General features: G+C 33.7%; 2 protein-coding genes across 3 annotated transcripts in view; one reads left to right on the forward strand and one right to left on the reverse strand.

Annotated features, from left to right (window-relative positions):
* LOC134854912 (leucine-rich repeat-containing protein 71-like) overlaps positions 1-18,469 on the reverse strand; it is a 251,335-nt gene that overhangs the window by 75,364 nt on the left and 157,502 nt on the right. The window lies entirely within an intron of this gene.
* LOC134854542 (histamine H3 receptor-like) overlaps positions 1-18,469 on the forward strand; it is a 95,325-nt gene that overhangs the window by 1,992 nt on the left and 74,864 nt on the right. Inside the window, exons 1-2 of one of the 2 annotated variants that reach the window (XM_063870840.1) lie at positions 7,264-7,357; positions 12,875-14,757. In XM_063870840.1, the coding sequence (XP_063726910.1) occupies positions 14,685-14,757 (73 nt within the window). In that variant the 5' untranslated portion in view covers positions 7,264-7,357; positions 12,875-14,684. Of the gene's footprint in view, positions 1-7,263; positions 7,358-12,874; positions 14,758-18,469 lie in introns of those variants that run through there. The other variant, XM_063870839.1, reaches the window with a different exon arrangement.

An 18,469-nucleotide genomic window follows, 5' to 3' on the forward strand; every position in this document is an offset into this window, starting at 1 on the left:
AAAAAAACGGTTTTGAAAAGCATTAGATATCGAGGGTTTGATTTTTAGTTCAATCTACAGCCTAGCAGGGCGGGCTGTTCTCAAACAGTTGGCAAAATTATCAATAATTTAACCTCTGGTCATTTAGTTTTTGCTACTATTGTTAGTTTATAATAGTATAACCTCACTGATTCACAATTATTTCACGAATAATAATGAAACACCAAAGTATTGGATGTAACTTCCCCGGGTTGACCAAAATTTCTAATCATACAATTTCCATTTATGAAAAACTTCTTGTCATACAATTCCATACAATGCCATACGTACAGAACATTGTATGAAATCTCTATGATAAAGATTTTTCCATAAATGAATATTGTATGATAGGTGTTTTTCCATAAACCAAAAATTTTGATTTTTTCTTTCAAAATTTGGTTTCTGAAAAGTTTTTGGTTGTGTTTGCAACCGAACACAAGTGACAAAGACCTTGGTTACTTTAAACACCAAAGGTTGGACGGTCTTGCATTTACAATACATAAACGACCTAAATTGGGATGATTTTCACAATTGATATAACAAAAGTAACGAACTTTTATTTTTTGGCAAAATTTTTTAATGATGATTATTTCAAATTTTTGAATTTTCAAGTTATCAGACATTGATCAAAGCTTACATTTACACCCCATACAAAAGAAATAGGAATTTTCAGCGTTTTTGAAAAAAAAATTTAAGTGAACAGAAAATAAAAGCCAATTTTATCGTATCCAGGACTACGTTATGCACACAAAATATTAAATTTTGCATGCAAAAAAAAATTTCGAAAAATGTTTGTTTGCGTACGAAATTCGATTTGCGATTGAAAAAAAATACAAAAAAATTTTGGGCCAAATTTTCAAAATTACTTGAAAATTTTTTTGTGTCGCCATCAAAAAAATGCCAGTCATACAATTCCCATATATGGGAATTGTATGATAAGCATTTTTTTCAAAAAAACGAGGACCTCAGTTTTTTATCACCAGACTGTTTTATAAGAATCAAACATCCACAGAAATAAGTTTATACCAGTTTTCAACCATTTTTAGAAATTGTATGAAAATTGTATGACAAGCATTTTTCCATAGACTTGATGTATGGAATTCTATGATAACCATTTTCGGTGTATGGAGGTCAACCCGGGTCCGTTATATACAAATTTATTATGAGTAATATACTTAAGGCTATTTGTTCAAAAAACATTCTGTGAACGATTATCAGCCGAGACAAATTTCAACTTATTCTTACCGGTGTTTGTGATTCTTGGTTGACAGCAAATTATTATCATAACATTCCAAAACAAAGTATAACATTGCATAGAACACTAATGGGACAAAATGAAGTGCAATTTTAGGTTTTTACTTTCTAAAAAAAAACCAACTTTAAGGACCATTTCGAGCAATATTTACTTTCAATTTTCACAAAACTTTTACATCGATCGACAGGAAGTGATCTGAACTATCCTCCATGAAAGTTTCAATTTTGAAAGTTTCAATTTAAGCACTCGCCAGTTTTTTCCGGATCTAAAATAGCCACTTATTCGTTCACTACGATGCAAAACGTAGTTCGGATGATAAAAATAGCATTTTTAGACACAGAACAAGCTAGTAATTCGTTCAAATCAAACATTGAGCCTTTCATAGAAAGTTGCTCAGATCTTTTTCTGTCGGTCGATGTAAAATTTAATGCAAGTTCACAGTGAATATTGCCCAAAATGGTCCTTAAGTAAGGCTTTTTAGAGATTAAAAACCTAAATTTGCGTGTATTTTTGTCCCCTGTTTAGTTATTTTTCTCATTAAAAATATGTATGTATGATACGCAGTGTTTTCATATGTTAAAAATGTTAAACGTTGTTCGTGAAAGTCGTGAAATGTTGGTGAAAAGTTTTTCATGCCATCGACGTTGAATTATAACGTTGAATTATGACGGTATAATAAGTCGCAAATAATTCAGCCTTTTAAAATTAATGAAAAAGAGCGATTGACTTACTTTGAAAAAATTTTGCACGCAAAACTTAACTTTTAAGTCCAAAATTGAATTGCATCTCAAGGTTGTGTGAAATCGCCATTGCATGCAAAAAAAATGTCAAAATGTTACGATTGCTCTGACTAATTAGTTTTGTCTCTCCGAATTTTTTGCAACACTCCATAGCTTTTCACAAATTTATCGGACAACGTGTTGAACTTCTGAAATACTTCTGACCTTCATTTTTAGATTTAATCGAAATGCAGTGTCAGCGCCATTTTACTGTTTCAAGGTCAAAATTTATTCGAACATTTATAGAGAGTAGCAAAAAGTTTGGACAGACAGATTTAATTAAATCCAGCAGCTGTCTGGACGTCAACGGAAATTATAATTAGTAGCAAAAAGTTCGGACAGACAGAATTAATTAAAATGAGCAATCAGTGCTTTTCAACGCTTTTTTGCATGCAAAAACTGAAGCCGAACAACCTTAATTTTTTGTCAGACCAAATTCAAATTGCGAGATCGTTGATTATCCGATGATTATGCTAGCCTAATTTTTAAATACTGCGATGAACATCCAGATTTTACTATAAAACAGCTCGACGCTTCGGATGCAATTGCCCGCCATGGTTATAGATTTTGAGCGAAACTCGGATCTACTTAACAATCTCACCCACCCACCCTATTGTATTTACTAAATAAAATCCACCCCTGTAAAAAAAACAGTAAATTTGCACTAGAGCAATATGTAAATTCGAACTTTGCTGCATTCTGATTGGTCGAAAGTTCGCTGCCAGTAATCTAATTAACAATCTCCTCCCCTTTCTTGAAAGTGGGGATTGTTAAGTAGATCCCGTAACTCTGCTTTATGAACTTTCGATTTTATGTTTATTTCAGTTTTAATTTCAGTTGATGTCTAGACAGTTGCTCTTTTTAATTAATTCTGTCTGTCCGAACTTTTTGCAACTCTCTATAAAACTGAATTAAAAATAACGCTGAAAGTTCATAAAGCAGAGTTTCGCTCAAAACCTATAACTACGGTGGGCAATTGCATCCGAAGCGTCGAATAGTAAACCTTGAAACAGGACAATTTTTGTTCACGAAAGCTTATGTTTTTTTTGCGATTAGTTTCTAAATTTTGAATGATTTGATCAACTTCACTTCCGTTTTTTTGGGTCGTCCTAATCTGTTTTTTTTTGTTGTTGAAAATAACTCTAGATTTCAAGTTTTTTGAAATAAATTTGCTAACTGTTTTATAATAAAACCTGAATGTTCGTCGCAGTATTTAAATATTTGGCTGTCAAAATCATCGGATAATCGACAATCTCGCATTTAGAATTTGGTCTGACATAAAATTCAAGGCTGTTCGTCTTCAGATTTTGCATGCAAAAAAGCGTCGAAAAGAACTAATTGCTCACTTTAATTAATTGTCTGTCCGAACTTTTTGCTACTAAGTATAAAACGTTCTCCAATTACTTTGTCAAAAGTTAATTAGCAACAACTTGTTTGCTTTTTTTGTTAGAGTTAAAGTCACTAGTTGGAATAGACAACACTAATACAAAAAAGCAAACGACCTGTTTCAGACAATTTTTGCATGCAATTGTTAATTTTTCAGAAAGAAAAGCCTGTCTCATGGTCACCTATAAAAATTCAAATTTATATGCAAATATTGCTCAAAAATTAATGGATTGCTCTTTTTGAATTTTTTAGTCTGTTCCAGTTTTTGGTTCCTTGACAATCTACCCGATTCCAATCTACCTTATGCAATTCTACCAATTCCAAACTTCTCTATATTCCTACCTACCTTATGCTAACTTACCGTATGCTAATTTACCCTATGATCAATAAACAGTTCAATTGGCTCAGACTGTCCTCTTACCCAATTTTTTGAAGCTCATTGTTCCAACCATTGAAAATGGGGAGGACATTTGTAGTCGGGTGAGTTTAAGTTTTTTTTCTCTTATCTTTTTCTTGTTTTCCTCGCAAAATCAGCAACACAAATATCATCGCAGTGCGTTCAGTGATATATCATATTGAATCGAATATCATATTGAGATTTGATTTGAACAATTTCTAAATCTTCCAAAAAATTTTCTCAGTGTTGAAAAAAACCGATTTGAAAATTTTGATTTTCCGTCTAATTTGGAGCGAGTAAACTGAGCGATTAACTTACAATAGTTTATTTATGCTTAATTGAAGGCCGTAAAAACGTCCTTATAATCGAATGAAACTTTTTGAGTTCTTGCGCCATTTGGAGCCATGTAGAGTTTTTTGCGCAAAAAAAATCAAAATTACAGATTTTCTGCGAAAAATATTGAAATAGATTTCAAAATATATCTGCAAAACAAAATTTCTGTGGTCATAATTTCTCAGAAAATGGTGCCTAATCTGTTTTTTTTTACTTTGACTGTCAAATTTTACTAAATTCTAGTTCTCTGTTTAGATTCGTTTTTCACACCACGCAGAAAGAACGAAATTAATTCGAAAATAAAATAGTTTTTAATTTTTTGTAATTTATTAAGACTATGGTTGGAACATTTTGTGCTATTTGCACAGTAACCTGCTATCCTTGTTATTTTGTTTACATTAAAGTATCTAAAATTATCAAACAAAACTAGGAAACGAATTTTGGTGTTAAAGAAAAAAAACACTTACTTTGCAAATTGAAAATAGTATTAAAATGCAAGTGTATGTCAGATATTAGTGAAAATAAAGTGAAAATAAGTTTACATTACTAACAAGGTATAATTTAAACATGTTGTAGATCATAACATATGACAAATGGAGTTAGTGTTTTTCCCTAAATGAACTTGAAGTTTTTCCAAAATAATTTACCATAGGTTGCCACTGATGAGTCTTCCTTAAATAATATTCGAAAGTCATTGTAAGTTTGATCTTCGCTCGTTTGTATTTTAATATATCCCATAAGTTAATTTCGTCATCTATAAATATATTCCATGTCGTTACTGATCGTTTAGAAAATGAATTTTCTATAAATTGTCCGTTATATCTTTCTAAGAAGTATAACTTTCTGGTTCTCATATTTGTGTCGATATGGTAATTTTGTATTGGATTTTTAAGTAGGCAGGTAAGAGATGGTTTTTGGTTTTCCAAAAGTGGCATATTAGTTTCCAATCATGAAACTAATATGCCACTTTGGCTGTTGCTTGGATCTGGAATGTTGAACAGTTATTACATTAGCTGCTAATAAAAAGTTCTTTCAAATTACAAACATAGTGATTAAGTTTAATCGCACTTAATCAACACCTCAAGCCCCAGTTAAGTAGAAAAGGGATCAGATCTAGTCAAGAAAAGAGCATTAAGCCAAACAGTTCTTCACATTTGTTGACAGCTTTCTGTTTTTTGTTCAATTGCTCAAAAAGCCCAAACTGACCTCTAAATCAGACTTTTACCTAGTTTTCCTAATTTAGTTGTCAACATTTTACAACGGGAACCATTAGAGCTCTGACAGTTAACTTAATTTCGACTGCAACTTTCAGAGTTTGTACTTTTTGCATACAAGTTCATTAATAGTCAAGTCAAATCAGCTTTTTTCCCAAAAATAGAATCATTTCCTTCATTTGAAAGATGTCTGCTCTCTTATTGAATTTGAATAAACTTTCAGACTTAACTGCAGTCTTTTGCACCGATCTGAGCGAACACCTAAATTTGTTTTTCGTCTTCCTAATTATTTTTGTGGTTGAATTTGACACTTTTTTATGAACTAATGATCCCATGCTACATCCCCAAACACCTTATATCTCCTCACAACTCCTCCCTTACTCCAATCTCGCTTAATAAAAGGCAAAAACTGGTTAAAAAGCATCTTTCTTTCCGAGAATACGGAAATCAGAGAGTCTTTTTTGTTTGTGAATGTCGTTGTAGTGTTCAAAACAGGGGCGGTTCTAGGATTTTTTTCGATTTGGGGGCGGACTTTCAAAAATTTTTTTGGTTTTTTTTCGGTCGACCAAATTGATTTTCTGAGCTTTCCCAAAGTTTGAAAAAGGCCCTTTTTTGACCAAAATTTTTTGCGCCCCAGGCAAAATTTTGAAAAAAAAGGCGCGTTTTGGAAAATTTTTACCAAAACATTGCTTGTTTTCGGCGCGCGCTTCCCCCTCAAAATTATTAAATACAGGCGCCTTTAAACAATTTTTAGATTCGGCCTTTACGCAAATGCATATCTCAAAATAGTACAAAGCATGGTGTCAAATGAGAATTTGCTAAGATTTCAGTATTTTGATCCTGGAAGTTCCTCATTTTTTGAAGTGTCGTTTGAGCGGGTCCAAATATTTTTGAAAAGACATAAAGCTAATATCTGTAGAAATTTTGAAATTAAAGTAAAAACGCATAAAATATTTCTCTTAAATAATTTAAACTAATTTGTTTTAGACTCCAGACCAAATACTGATCCATGCAAATAGACCACTCCCTTTTTAATCTATTGCCTGTCCCTAATTAACAAAATGCACTCAAACTATTGACTAGTTCATTTCGAATTGGATAACTTGCATATTTGAATGTCCAAAAAGTAAAAGTAAATCGTATGTAGATTTTTTTTCCGAGTAATTTAAAACAACGGGTAGAAAATTTTTTATTTCTGATGAATATTCATGAACGTGCCAATTTTTAAAGTTTGATGGGACTCAAAGCAAATTTGTGGTAATAGTTAGCTCATAAAAAAAAATTCTGTGAGACTTTCTGCTAATCATTATCGAAATGTTTGAAAAAAATTCTCTTGAGCAATTTTAAAAATTTTCTCTCTCACGAGAACTAGTTTTAGAAGTTCACGAGAAATAATTTTAAAATACCACAGTTCTTATACTTTTTTTTTCATTTTTTTCACCCAACAAAAAGCATCTTGCTTGGCTTTTGCTATAATCCACTGATAAATTTTTGTCATCTTTCTCCACACACATTTTACTAAAAAAAATTTTTAATGTTAAACTCTATTTCCAAATCGCCCTTTTATCGACACACGCTCAAATTTTGCACGGTTCACTCCATTAACTTGCAAAGATACCTATAACCGGTTTGAACTTTTTCTTATAATAATCTATTGCCGTTATTTTGTGTAAGGACTTGATCCCTGGGAGAAGATTATAAGCCTGGGACGGCATTTTCGCCCATATTTTCAATTACTTCTGTTTATTCAAACAATCTTTCGATCCTTTAATGTCCTGATTCGACCGATTTATTAATAAAGTCGTTAACACCTGTTTCGAAAATGGTACAAAAGAGAGCCTAAATGAGCCGAAACTCAAATTGATTAAATTTTATTTGAAAGACTTCTTGTTTATCAAATTACGTCCAGATTTGATGAATTATTATTACCTTTAGTGTATTACATACCCCCACAATGAAGGCCACTTTTGCCACCGTAAGCAATTTACACTCCGAACTCCTGTTAAAATCGATGCGCTTTTCAATTTTAGTATTAAGAAAATTGTTTATTTGAGTACCTTTTTACTCTCCCGTAAAAATGTTTTTTTTTGTTTTTTTTAAATGCTTCTCATTATTTGAAACGGTTGTTATTGCTCATTTCCCCCATCTGTATTTTTAGTCGTGGTTTCAAAATGCCACCTGGCGTCTCTATTTGGGTCTTAGTAGAAATCAAGCACATCAGAACTTTGTAAAAACTGTTATCAGTAATTTCAGAAGTTTTGCAGGAATATCATCAGAAAACTAATTCTTAAAACAAGATTCTTTAAGGTAAGAAAGTTTATGATGTGTCGGTATAAAAAAGTAATTCATGCTATCTGAAAATTGAACGAGTTACAGTTTCTGCCAGGTTCTCAGGAGTTTTTTTTAGCAAACTGCTTAAAGAAGTGTGTCTCTCCCTCAAGACGAGCATGTCTCCCACAAGTATGTCTCCCACAAGCTTCGCCTTCCACTTGTGGACCCAACATTTGCGCAAACAGCTTATAGCTGCTTCCCGTGTAATCACCAAATGCTGTGTTCCCAGCAACCGTGCGATGCCACGTTTGTTTGTGGATGGATTCATTTTAAATGCAGTTTCAGACACGCTGAAACATCATCACAGAGTTGCTCACTGTCCCATCTGCACACCAAATTACATATTGACCCTCCCAGTAACAAATTCCGTAACAAGGTTCCGACCAACTTCTATCCTTTCCTCAGAACTCATCTGCCAGCAACTAACACCCCTTGACCTCAAACACTGACACCAGCACAGTTCAACAACATGCGACATACCCCCTGGTGACAAAGCTAATCCACTCTCAACGTCAATTAAGTCCCTGAATACTCTGCAATTAAACTGTAATGGCCTCTCTGAAAAAAACCTGGAGTAGCAGCTTTAGTACGCGAGTACATAGGCAATTCACCTTGCGGTTTTTCAAGAAAGCAAACTGCACTTCACTAAGGAAGGACCAACCGCGAGAGGTTGAAGATCTACTTACTAAAACTCTAGTAACTCTCTCCTCTACGAGGAACATAAAGTACTTGAAGTCCAAACCCTGGAAAGGCCAATAATCAGAATCTCTTATCACGAACTTTTACATTTCTACCTATATGCCCTAAGAACTATAAAGCAACCATTTAAATTCTCCTCTCGACAGATAATACTGTTGTATTAGGCGATGCAAATGTTCATTCCCCCCTTTGGTTCTCTAATACAACAGCGGAATGTTACGGGTCTAACCTAGGTGCAACAATTATTCAATCCTCATTCGGCCCACAAAATGACCACCGCCAAACTCGACTGCCATTTGATGAAAGTTCATCAGCACAGTCACCCGACTTATCACTCGCATGTTCTTCAATTTGACCTAATCCTGTTCGGAAAACAATTTTAAATTATGGATCAGACCACATACTAAATTTGAAATTTTGATGATTGCTGAGGATATCCGTTTTGCGCCTCATAAAACTTTTATAAGTGTTAGAAAAGCGATCTGAAAAAGTTTTAATAATCAAATCGAAGATATTCAAGCAGAAAAACTTATTCAGCTTATGTGAATGTCACTAAGAGATTTTTGGTTATTTATCTTCTCTGCATCCCGTCACCATGATCATACAGGCCGTAACTTTTTCTTTGTACCTGAACTAAATTATGAAACAGAAAAACTAGCAAAACAAAAGGACAACATCAGACAACCAAATTCGTCAATTCCACTTTTAAACATTTTCAAAAAGAACTCACTTTCAAATTGGGCAAAAAGAACGAAAAGACAATGTGGGAACTCTTCCAGACTTTCATTCATCATAATTTTTCTAGTGATTTCTGAGAGATGGTCCAGTCGTTAAATTGCTCTAATCTTTTGTTAGAAACCTATTCAATCAATTTTAATTGAAAAAATAATTATTTTTAGAGGAGAAATTTTTGCAAAGGCTTTTATTTTACAATACTAAAAAATGAGAACACACAAAAACAACAAAGCTCAAAGGTAAAATTTTCTGAAATTCAGCTTAGCTGACTCTCTAAAATTTCTACCACCCAAAGTGGAAAATGGCAAACCAGGACCAGTAGCTAACAAACTTTTCAGACGCATTTTTAACTGCTCATTTCTCTTCAAATCAAAACGCAATAATGGTAAAACTCAAAAGTGGTACCCTTCAAAAAAACAAAAAAGACTTCAATTTGTCAGAATCTTATTGCTCGGAATCAATTTTAAGATCAGCTCTGAAATTGTTAGAGTCTTTATTTAACCTAACCTTGAGCAAACACCAACACACCATTATAGCGACCACCATTATGGCATTAGACCGATGACCTTAGTCCTATCACAAGGCTCAGTCCTATCACCTTCTTTGTTCAATTTTTAGGTTTATGATGCGCCATTATCACCCTCAGAATTTAAAGTAAAGTCAAACGGAAACGACTCAAGAGCAAGCAATTTTTCAAACAGCTTCCTCTGATTTATGAAATGACTTAACCAAGTTACCACACTTTTTAACGTTCAGACCTTTTTTGTTTTTATGCAAAATGCTCGTTGAACAGAGAGCTCAAAACAGACTTTTCAGTTAAAGTGACTCATACCCCCTTTTTTTCAAAAGAAAACCTTTAAACACTCATACCATCGCAGAAGACTGCAAACAGAATTCAGCAAACAAAATATGGTCAAAGCAATATTAGATTTTGCATGCCCAGTATGCTCCCGTGACGCCAGTTTACGTTCTGGGAGACAATTTAATCACTTCAAAACTACTATAACAGGTTGTTCAATAATCAGTGCTTCAGAACACTTACAGTAAGAATCAAAAATTTTGAACTTCACGATCACTCGACAATTTGGGGGAATATTCTCCCAGCAATGAATGAAATTAATAATCCCGGTATATAAAATATTCTCCGAGACACAGTAAAGGCATCCTTCAAGACTTTAAATGATTTTAATGAACTTCGTTTTTTTGCCTCTCAAAATTTCAAATTGATTTTAAAACAACTACTTATTCCAAAAGTCGAGTGGCTATTGTAGATGCAACTCCTCCCAAAATACAGTCACTCAAACCACCCGATATCACATTTTCTGATAAACCCCTCCTTTGCGTCACCGGGCAAATCCTTTTCAAATTAATGCTTGGCTATCGGCCATTACTTAGACAGAAAAAAAACCCAAATTTCCCTCCAAACTGCTTCCCACTGGACTTCCCCACACACCCCTTTACACCTTTTTAACTTTTTCAACAACTTCACTGCTCTATCCCCAGTTGACCTGTGGTTTTGGCCGACCGAAGTCGCAAAGTTTCTAAGATTCGGTTTGAGCATGCCGGACGCACCCCCTGCGGGCTATCAACAACGCACATGCGAAATTTGAACGAGTTCATGAAGTGCTGAAGTTTCATCAGTTGCTTCATAATTTATGAGCATTTTTTTTTCAATTTTGCAAGAATCTTGGAGCTGTTTCCATTTCGAGCATCATTTCAGAAATCAAATCGAATTCTTGAATGTTTAATGGCTATCCAAAATCTTTTAATTCTTTCAGTAGACAATGAACTGTTAGCATTCTGCAGTGACCAACGTCTCACTGGTGATCAAAAAATCAACGTTTCACTATAATTTCAGGACCAACAAACAAAAAGTATACTTCACAATGAAAAATCAGTATGTGACTCAGTAGTTTTTCAAGGATATCAATCTAGCTGATAACAACCCCACTATAAAGCAGATAATGACAACTATTTGTTCAAAGCCAAAAGATTCAAAAAAAAACATCAAAAAAAATGAGAAAAAAATCATTTAAATTCAAAAAATATGTTTAATTTTCTATCGCAGCATGTGCTTGGTATATTTGCAGAACAAAATTCAAATATTTCAATCTGCAATTGATTAATAAACTGCAGTTGATTATAAATCTAGTAAAGACCAAATGTTTGTATTTAAAATCAATATAATTGTCAAAAAATCATCAGAATAATTCGTTATATCCGATTATTTGCACCTAAGCTTGGATGCGAATTGTTTCGAGTGAATGGGTGAACCAAAGTGATTTACACAATATTTTTTTCTATTATAACGGGCTTGTTCTTTTGGTTTATTAGGTACATGAGGAGTATCAATCAATATTGACTCGAAATGTGTCAGCTGAAACCTTTTTGGACTCTCTCTAAAAATTGAAAAAGCGGCAAAATTAACAAACCTTAAATGTGCCTTGATTTTTAGAACCTGGTTTTTAAAATATGCCTAGATGAGTGAAAAAACTCTAAAACAAAGACAGCCCTGAATTTTTGTTGGATAATTGATTGAAATGATAGTAAAGAAAAAGTAGAAAAGAAGTTATTTTGTTATTTTCTTACCTCAGATGCTATGTAAAAGATCGATTGATAAAATTTGCACTTGGTAAAACTTTAATAGAGATGATTTATATCAGTGCAAAACCTTCAATGTTCTGACTGCCCCGTAAAATTTAAGGAAAATATATTAATTTATTAAACATTGAAAAAATTTCAACAAAAATTTCCTTTTTTGAAAATATTTCCACCACACGTTATGTATAGTGCCAAGTTATGTATCAAAACGTCTCGCGATGTATTAGTAGCTTCAAATAGCTAGTCGTTGTTCCAATGGGAAAGGTTTTTGAGCCAATCAAAATTGTCATTTTTGAACCAATCAAAATCTTCGTAGGCGTTAATTAATCAAATTTAGCCAAATTGACAGTTTTCAAACCGCCATAACTCTTCAACCCAAAGTGAGGTTCCATGGATAATTATGGATTATAACCAATTTTCGTGGTCAAAAAAGTGGCTTTATAATCGATTATACTTACACTTTGGGACCAAGTTATCGATTATAATCCATTATAATCCTTTATTTTTACAGAAAAAAAATCGATCATAATCCATTTTGAATTCATTAGAATGGGTTATAATGAATTATAATCTCTATATTTTTTTGCCAAAATTTCTGCAAAACTTGCAGTTTTTTTCGCATTACTCACAACTTACTCAATTTCGAAACCTACTCACATTTAGTTAAACTTTGCAAAACCAAAATTTCTCACCTATCTCTCTTTTTTTTCAAAATGAATTACAAAACGAAATTTTATAATTGAACCCAGATTTTTCAGACCATTTTTTAAAAAACAATTTAAACAATTTTTTAAAACAATTTTTCATTTTATACATGAAAAATTTTGATTTGGTGATAAACTCTTTGTTTTTTTATGGCCGTTTTCTTGGTTAGCGGGAAAATATTGAAATTAGGATTCACGATATGAGCTAAAAACAATAAGTCGATCGTTCTAAAATCAAATCAGAGTTAAAATCAAAGTGTTATTAAAATCATTAAAATCAGATGTTATTATTATGCTATCTAATTTCTGAAATGAAGCTTCTGAAATGATTCCGAAAATCGCTGTCTAGATTGTGAAATGATGCTATACTCCATCATCTAGCCCATAGTAACTTTGGTGGTCTGAATCCAATTATGTTTCAGAACAGCAGAAGCAGCCCGGGGGCACATCAAGGAGCTCTGGCATTCTCATTCTTTTCTTCCTATTCCTCTTTTTGTTTTTTGAAGTTATGCTGGTTGCAGTTGGTATGTGCAGCCTCCATCAACTGCCATCTCCTTCCGACCGCATCACCACCTCAACATTACGTCACAGTTCAACGGCAGTACATTTCAGCCAAGAAACATTACGTCACAGATCAGGAACATTACGTAACATCTCCCCATCAGACAGGGGCCAATAGTAGCCGTAGTATTTCTGGTGAGAGTGAGGAGGAGGGGAGATTTATGGACTTCCTATTGAATGAGAAACTAAGTGGATCCAGTGAAGTGGAAAAACAAATTAACCAGAGTCCTTTCAACGTCATGTTTGCCCGAGCAGCCCACAATACCCAACAGCACTCATCATCACCATCAGATACAATAACTAATAACAACCACCGCAATCGCTCGCCTGGATTCCTTTCTTCTTCTTATCCTTGTACTTTTTGTTGTTGTTATTGTTATTTTCTTGGTTGTTGTTGTCGTCGACCGCTGCATTTGAATGCATGCAATCGTTGTCCAAGGCTTAGAATACCACCATCAGCGGTGAACCCCGATTCATTAGAAAAAAAGTTGAAGAGTATATTGAGAAAAGATAAAACATTTTCACGGTGGTTTTCAGAAGCCAATTTTAATTGGGAGTATAGTCTTACCAACAAAAATTTCTACCATTTCTGTAACTGTTCCTTTTTCGGAGAATCCCCATTATTACAAACCTACACTTACATACTCTTTTCGACGCCAAATTGGCGTCAAAAGTGTGAAGGAAAAGCCGATACCCTAGCGAAAAAGCGAGGGAATGCAGTCCCGTTGGCGTCAAAGCTAATTAAAATAACAGTAACCCCCCTTGTTACCCGCTGTCCTTCTGTACCAGATCACCATTTATTCTATTGTCGTCATCAAGTTAATCTATCATTACCAGGGGTACTGTTGCAAAAACAGATTATTGATTGCTGTTTATACCAATTCAATTATGGTAGAAACAAACATTTTGGCTGCAAGTGCCAATTAAGTATTCTGTTTATTAAGTCTAGCCGCAGTGATTTGACCACAAAATACCTTGAGGCTCTGACAACATCCCAAACACTGCCTCCAAATCGCATCCCCAGAACTCTATTATCGCTACCGGGTTTTAAACCAATAGCAAGTAAACATTTAACGTTTCACAAACGAAGGAGAGAGGACGTTTTATCAAAATCAAAACCTACCAACAGATTTAAAAAAGCAGCTGCATTTTGTTTTAATGGTAGTTATGATGAGAATACTGTAGATGTAATCCCTAAAATTAACCAATCACAGAAAGAAAAAAGAGTGGTTCTAAAACGAGACGTTTCATACAAGCAAGAGAGACGTTGATCGAAACTTCTATCATAATTTAATTGATTCGTCGAAGGGAAATCATTTCGAAGAAGTCTTAGAAGAAGAAATTGCTTTGAAGCGGCCATTGCGGTCAGTTGCAGATCACAATTTGTTCAAAAGATCTTCGTCATCATCATCAACAACACGTAACACTTTATCGACAGTTGACCATTTCGAAACTCTTAACAACTACATTCGAGACGCTGAAATTGTATCGAGAATAATAAGTGAACAAACTTCATCTTTACGAAATAGTAGTTATTATAACACGCCTTTTGTCATAAGTAATAATCGGAGTGTTAACTACTGTTGTCAAAATTGTGAGATCGAGACTGGAGTTATTTGGGAGAAATATTTGTCGACTGTAGTTGTGGTGCCCTCTGAATTGCCCCTGAAGATGACATATTACGGTCCCAGTCAGTTTAAACCTCCAGACGAACTTCTTTACCAATTTGGACAAACATCTGAAGGTGATGAGTTTCAAGCGATCATTTTTTTCATTTTTGAGACCAAGAATAGGTCAAATTTTTCTTGTCTTCTGCCAAAAAAAAGCTGAAAAACGCAAAAGTAAATTGGTTTTACTGTTGACTTGTTTGAAAATTAGCTTTTGCAAATTCGTATTTTGGTTCATAATTTCATCAATTAGTTAGTCGGATAATTTTTCCTATTAAGGGGCAATTGAATTACATAAAAACTGAAACAAAGAGATTTCACTATATCTAAAATTGAGTTACAACTAACTTGATCTTGAATTTGACTATCATGAAAATTGTCAGCTGATCGATGAAATGCAGACCATTTTTTCTTGACACCCCGACTCCTATATTCGACATTTTGAAAGCCCCAATCCTTTTCAATTGCTTTTAAATTGATCCAAATCGATTAAACTTTTTGATGGATTTTAAGTTGATCTAACTCAATTCATCTTGAAAGTTTTGAATTAATCGATGGAATGTAGGACAACTTTTCCTGACACCGAGAATTCTTTTTTAGATATTTCAAAAGTCCCAATCGTTTATTAATTGCTTTTAAAATGACCCAAATTGATTAACCATTTATGGATTTTAAGTTGATTGAACTCAATCCATCTTGAAAATTTTGAATTAGTCGGTGAAATGCAGACCCTATTTTTTAACACCGAGAACTCTTTTTTGGGTCTTCTTCGGTCCAAATCGTTTTTAATTGCTTTTAAATCAATCCAAATTGCTTAACTCTTTAGTGGATTTTAAATTGATTTAAATCAACTCATCTTGAAGTTTTTAAATTAGATTTAAATTTGAAACAAGACTGCTCGTATATCATGGCAAAACCCTGATTGTTCCGACTGCCCTTTAGTTGGTCTCAAATAATTTCTGATACGAGGAAATATTTGAAAACTATAAATTTCGGACAATATCAAAGATCAAGTGTTAAGATTTCAGTCATACAAAAATAACATGGTCAATTGAGAGCGCGCCTCAATTCAACTTTGAACGATTCTGTTGAGCAGGATAATTCGCCATGCATAAATAATTCGCGTTGTTTTCAGCATTATGAAAAAAATTTGAGAAAGTGAGCATTAAATTAGTCCAGAACTTTGCAACATTAGCTATTTCAAACTCCCAGAACATAGCAAAAACGATCGGAAGTAGAGTATTTTATATATTACGATTCAGGGAGTCAATATTTTCAATGGGGATAAAAAAATTTTGTTAACAACTAGTACTTCAACCGCCAAAAATTGACTGAATAGAAAAACCACACCAAGCATAAATGTTCCGTTTTCTTCGAAATGTGAACAAAATTTGAGCTAAATCGATTCGGATGGATTTTTGTATCTGGTAAAAATAGTAAACCCCATTGAACCTCACGTTTCGAAATCTCACGTTTCATGGTAGCTTTATCATTGCTTTTGCTCAAGAATTCTGAATATCAAGATTTTTAGCGCAAATTGCAATTCGATAAAGTCAAAGTTGAAAACTCTAATTGTACAACTACTTATGCTACGAAAAATGCACATTAGTTCATCTTCAAGTTCTTTTTCAGTTCCGTTGCCAACAGTTTACTTCCCGATTGCCTATTGAAGATATCAAAATCTTCTAATGTATTTTCAGAATGCAAGTTGGAAAATGTAAAGTATTCAATCTAAAACAAATAAATTTATTTTAAAAATCAGTTGCATTGTGCCAACCAGGGACTTGAAAAACTTTTTTAGGTCGTTCGGCTTCATTTTTTTTTGTAAGAAATATAGTTACCACTTTTTTTTTCTAAATTTGTTGTTTGATTGACTTTTAATTTCAATTTGAGTTTAATTGAACAAACTCATTTGCTAAACGAAAAGCAAATTATGATCCAGAATTATGATCCTTTCAAAATCCAGAAATGTCAATCAAAAGGATTCATGAATTTCGAATTGCTTTAAAGACAAAGAGCTTTTTTCTCTGCAACTGTGAGTTAGAACCGAAGTGTATAACTCATAGAGTAATTTCGGATAGGGTACACCGTCTGCTCGTCACGCTATCTTATTTTCGGCCGGATAGATTCGTGCAACTTCTTAGTCTAATACCGATCCTAATCTTACTCTTATACTATCTAGTCTCAGGTTGTTTAACTAGTCTCTGCTAGGCTCAATAGATCTAGGGTATACTGGTTTATTGCGGCTGCTGAAGTACTCGGGAGAGTTCAACTAATTTCTAAGTTAAATTCAAATCTCTCTGGTGCTGAAATTACAAGTAATTTCGGCACTTACAAATAAGTGGATTGTTAGTCAGATGGATCATGATTGGTTAATATTAAATACTTTACATTGGTAAAATATCTAATTTATCCAATCATAAAATGTAGTTTAGATCAGGTTCCACCCATCCGGGTTTTACAGAGTTTTTTAGAATAGTCTTTCTGCAATTCAAAGGATGGATGATGGACGTTGGTATTTGGCGAACATCTTATTTCTTCTGGGTTTTCTTATTAGGGAAGTCCCAGATTCAATCGTTGTGTCTTCTCAAGACAACGACTGGTTTTTCGCAACAAACTCAAATCTGATTTCAGAATGGTTGGCTATGTCAGGTTTTTCTGTTTCATTGATGAGAACTTCTTTGTGTTTTGATCTTGTCTAGGAATGGCGTGGAGATTGTGCGTGGAGGGGATGCCTGGTTACTCGGATCTGTACGTATACTTGAACATCGAGGTGGTCATTGGTCTAGTTCAATGAAGTCCTTTTCTGCGAAGTCAAGTCGTACTCTAAATCCTTTGAGTTGTGATTGTGAGCGGCATATTGATTGTAGTTGGCCATTCTTTCTCGAGTGTAGTGATGTCGTTTTGTCTTTGGATGTTCGTCCTTGGTGTTGTATTCTGATCTATGTATTGCATAATGTAATTTACATTTTATAAAACTTTTATTAGTTTAATATTTTTTAATTATGATTTTAGTTAGTTGTTTTCACAAAAGCTTTTTGTTTTAGTTCAGTTATTTTGAAGAGTTACTCACCCTTGAGTAGCTCTTATTAAAAATAGGAGTGTGGTCACAAAGCGTGGATGTAGCACGGTGGGTTAGGCCGGCTATAGAGCATGCTCAGGACGTCCTTCCTGGTGGGTTAGGCCAGGAGTGGGAGTATGATTGCATGCGGTTTTTGTGAGAGGTCCTGTTATGTGACAACGTTTTATGTTGGGTTTGTTGTGGTTTTTCTTATGTTTTGTTGGTTGTGTCCTTTTTTCAAAAATCAAATTGTTTGTGGTATGGGTTTGTCTTTCGACTTTTTTGTGTTTTATTATTTCTTTCTTAGACTTTATAATAGTCTTCAAAAGAATAAATTATCCAGTTTTAAACTGGGTTAATCCGGTTTGGGTACCGTTGGTTTCCTTTTTCTTAGTCATGCTGTTATGCTATGTGTTGTGGTGTTTAGTAAGCTGCATTGGTTAGTTTTGTTTAGTATATAATTCCTTTCCAACCGGGTTAAAGGAAAGTTTGAAACTTGTTATCGTATGTTAGAGTTGTTGAGTTGTGAAAGCTTGAAACTGAAATTCATTATTTAAACAATTCTTTGTGGGCGAGCTGTGCGAGTTTGAATAGAATTCTTGTGCGAGTGAATGGAAATATCAAAAGGTTAGTACTGCATTTGCTTCTTATTAATTTACTACATAGAATTTTAATTTTACTGCTAGTTGTTGGGGAAAATTAAGTTACAAATTTTCATCATTATTATA

Source organism: Symsagittifera roscoffensis, chromosome 9 (genome assembly GCF_963678635.1).
Source record: "Symsagittifera roscoffensis chromosome 9, txSymRosc1.1, whole genome shotgun sequence".
NCBI lineage: Eukaryota > Metazoa > Xenacoelomorpha > Acoela > Convolutidae > Symsagittifera > Symsagittifera roscoffensis.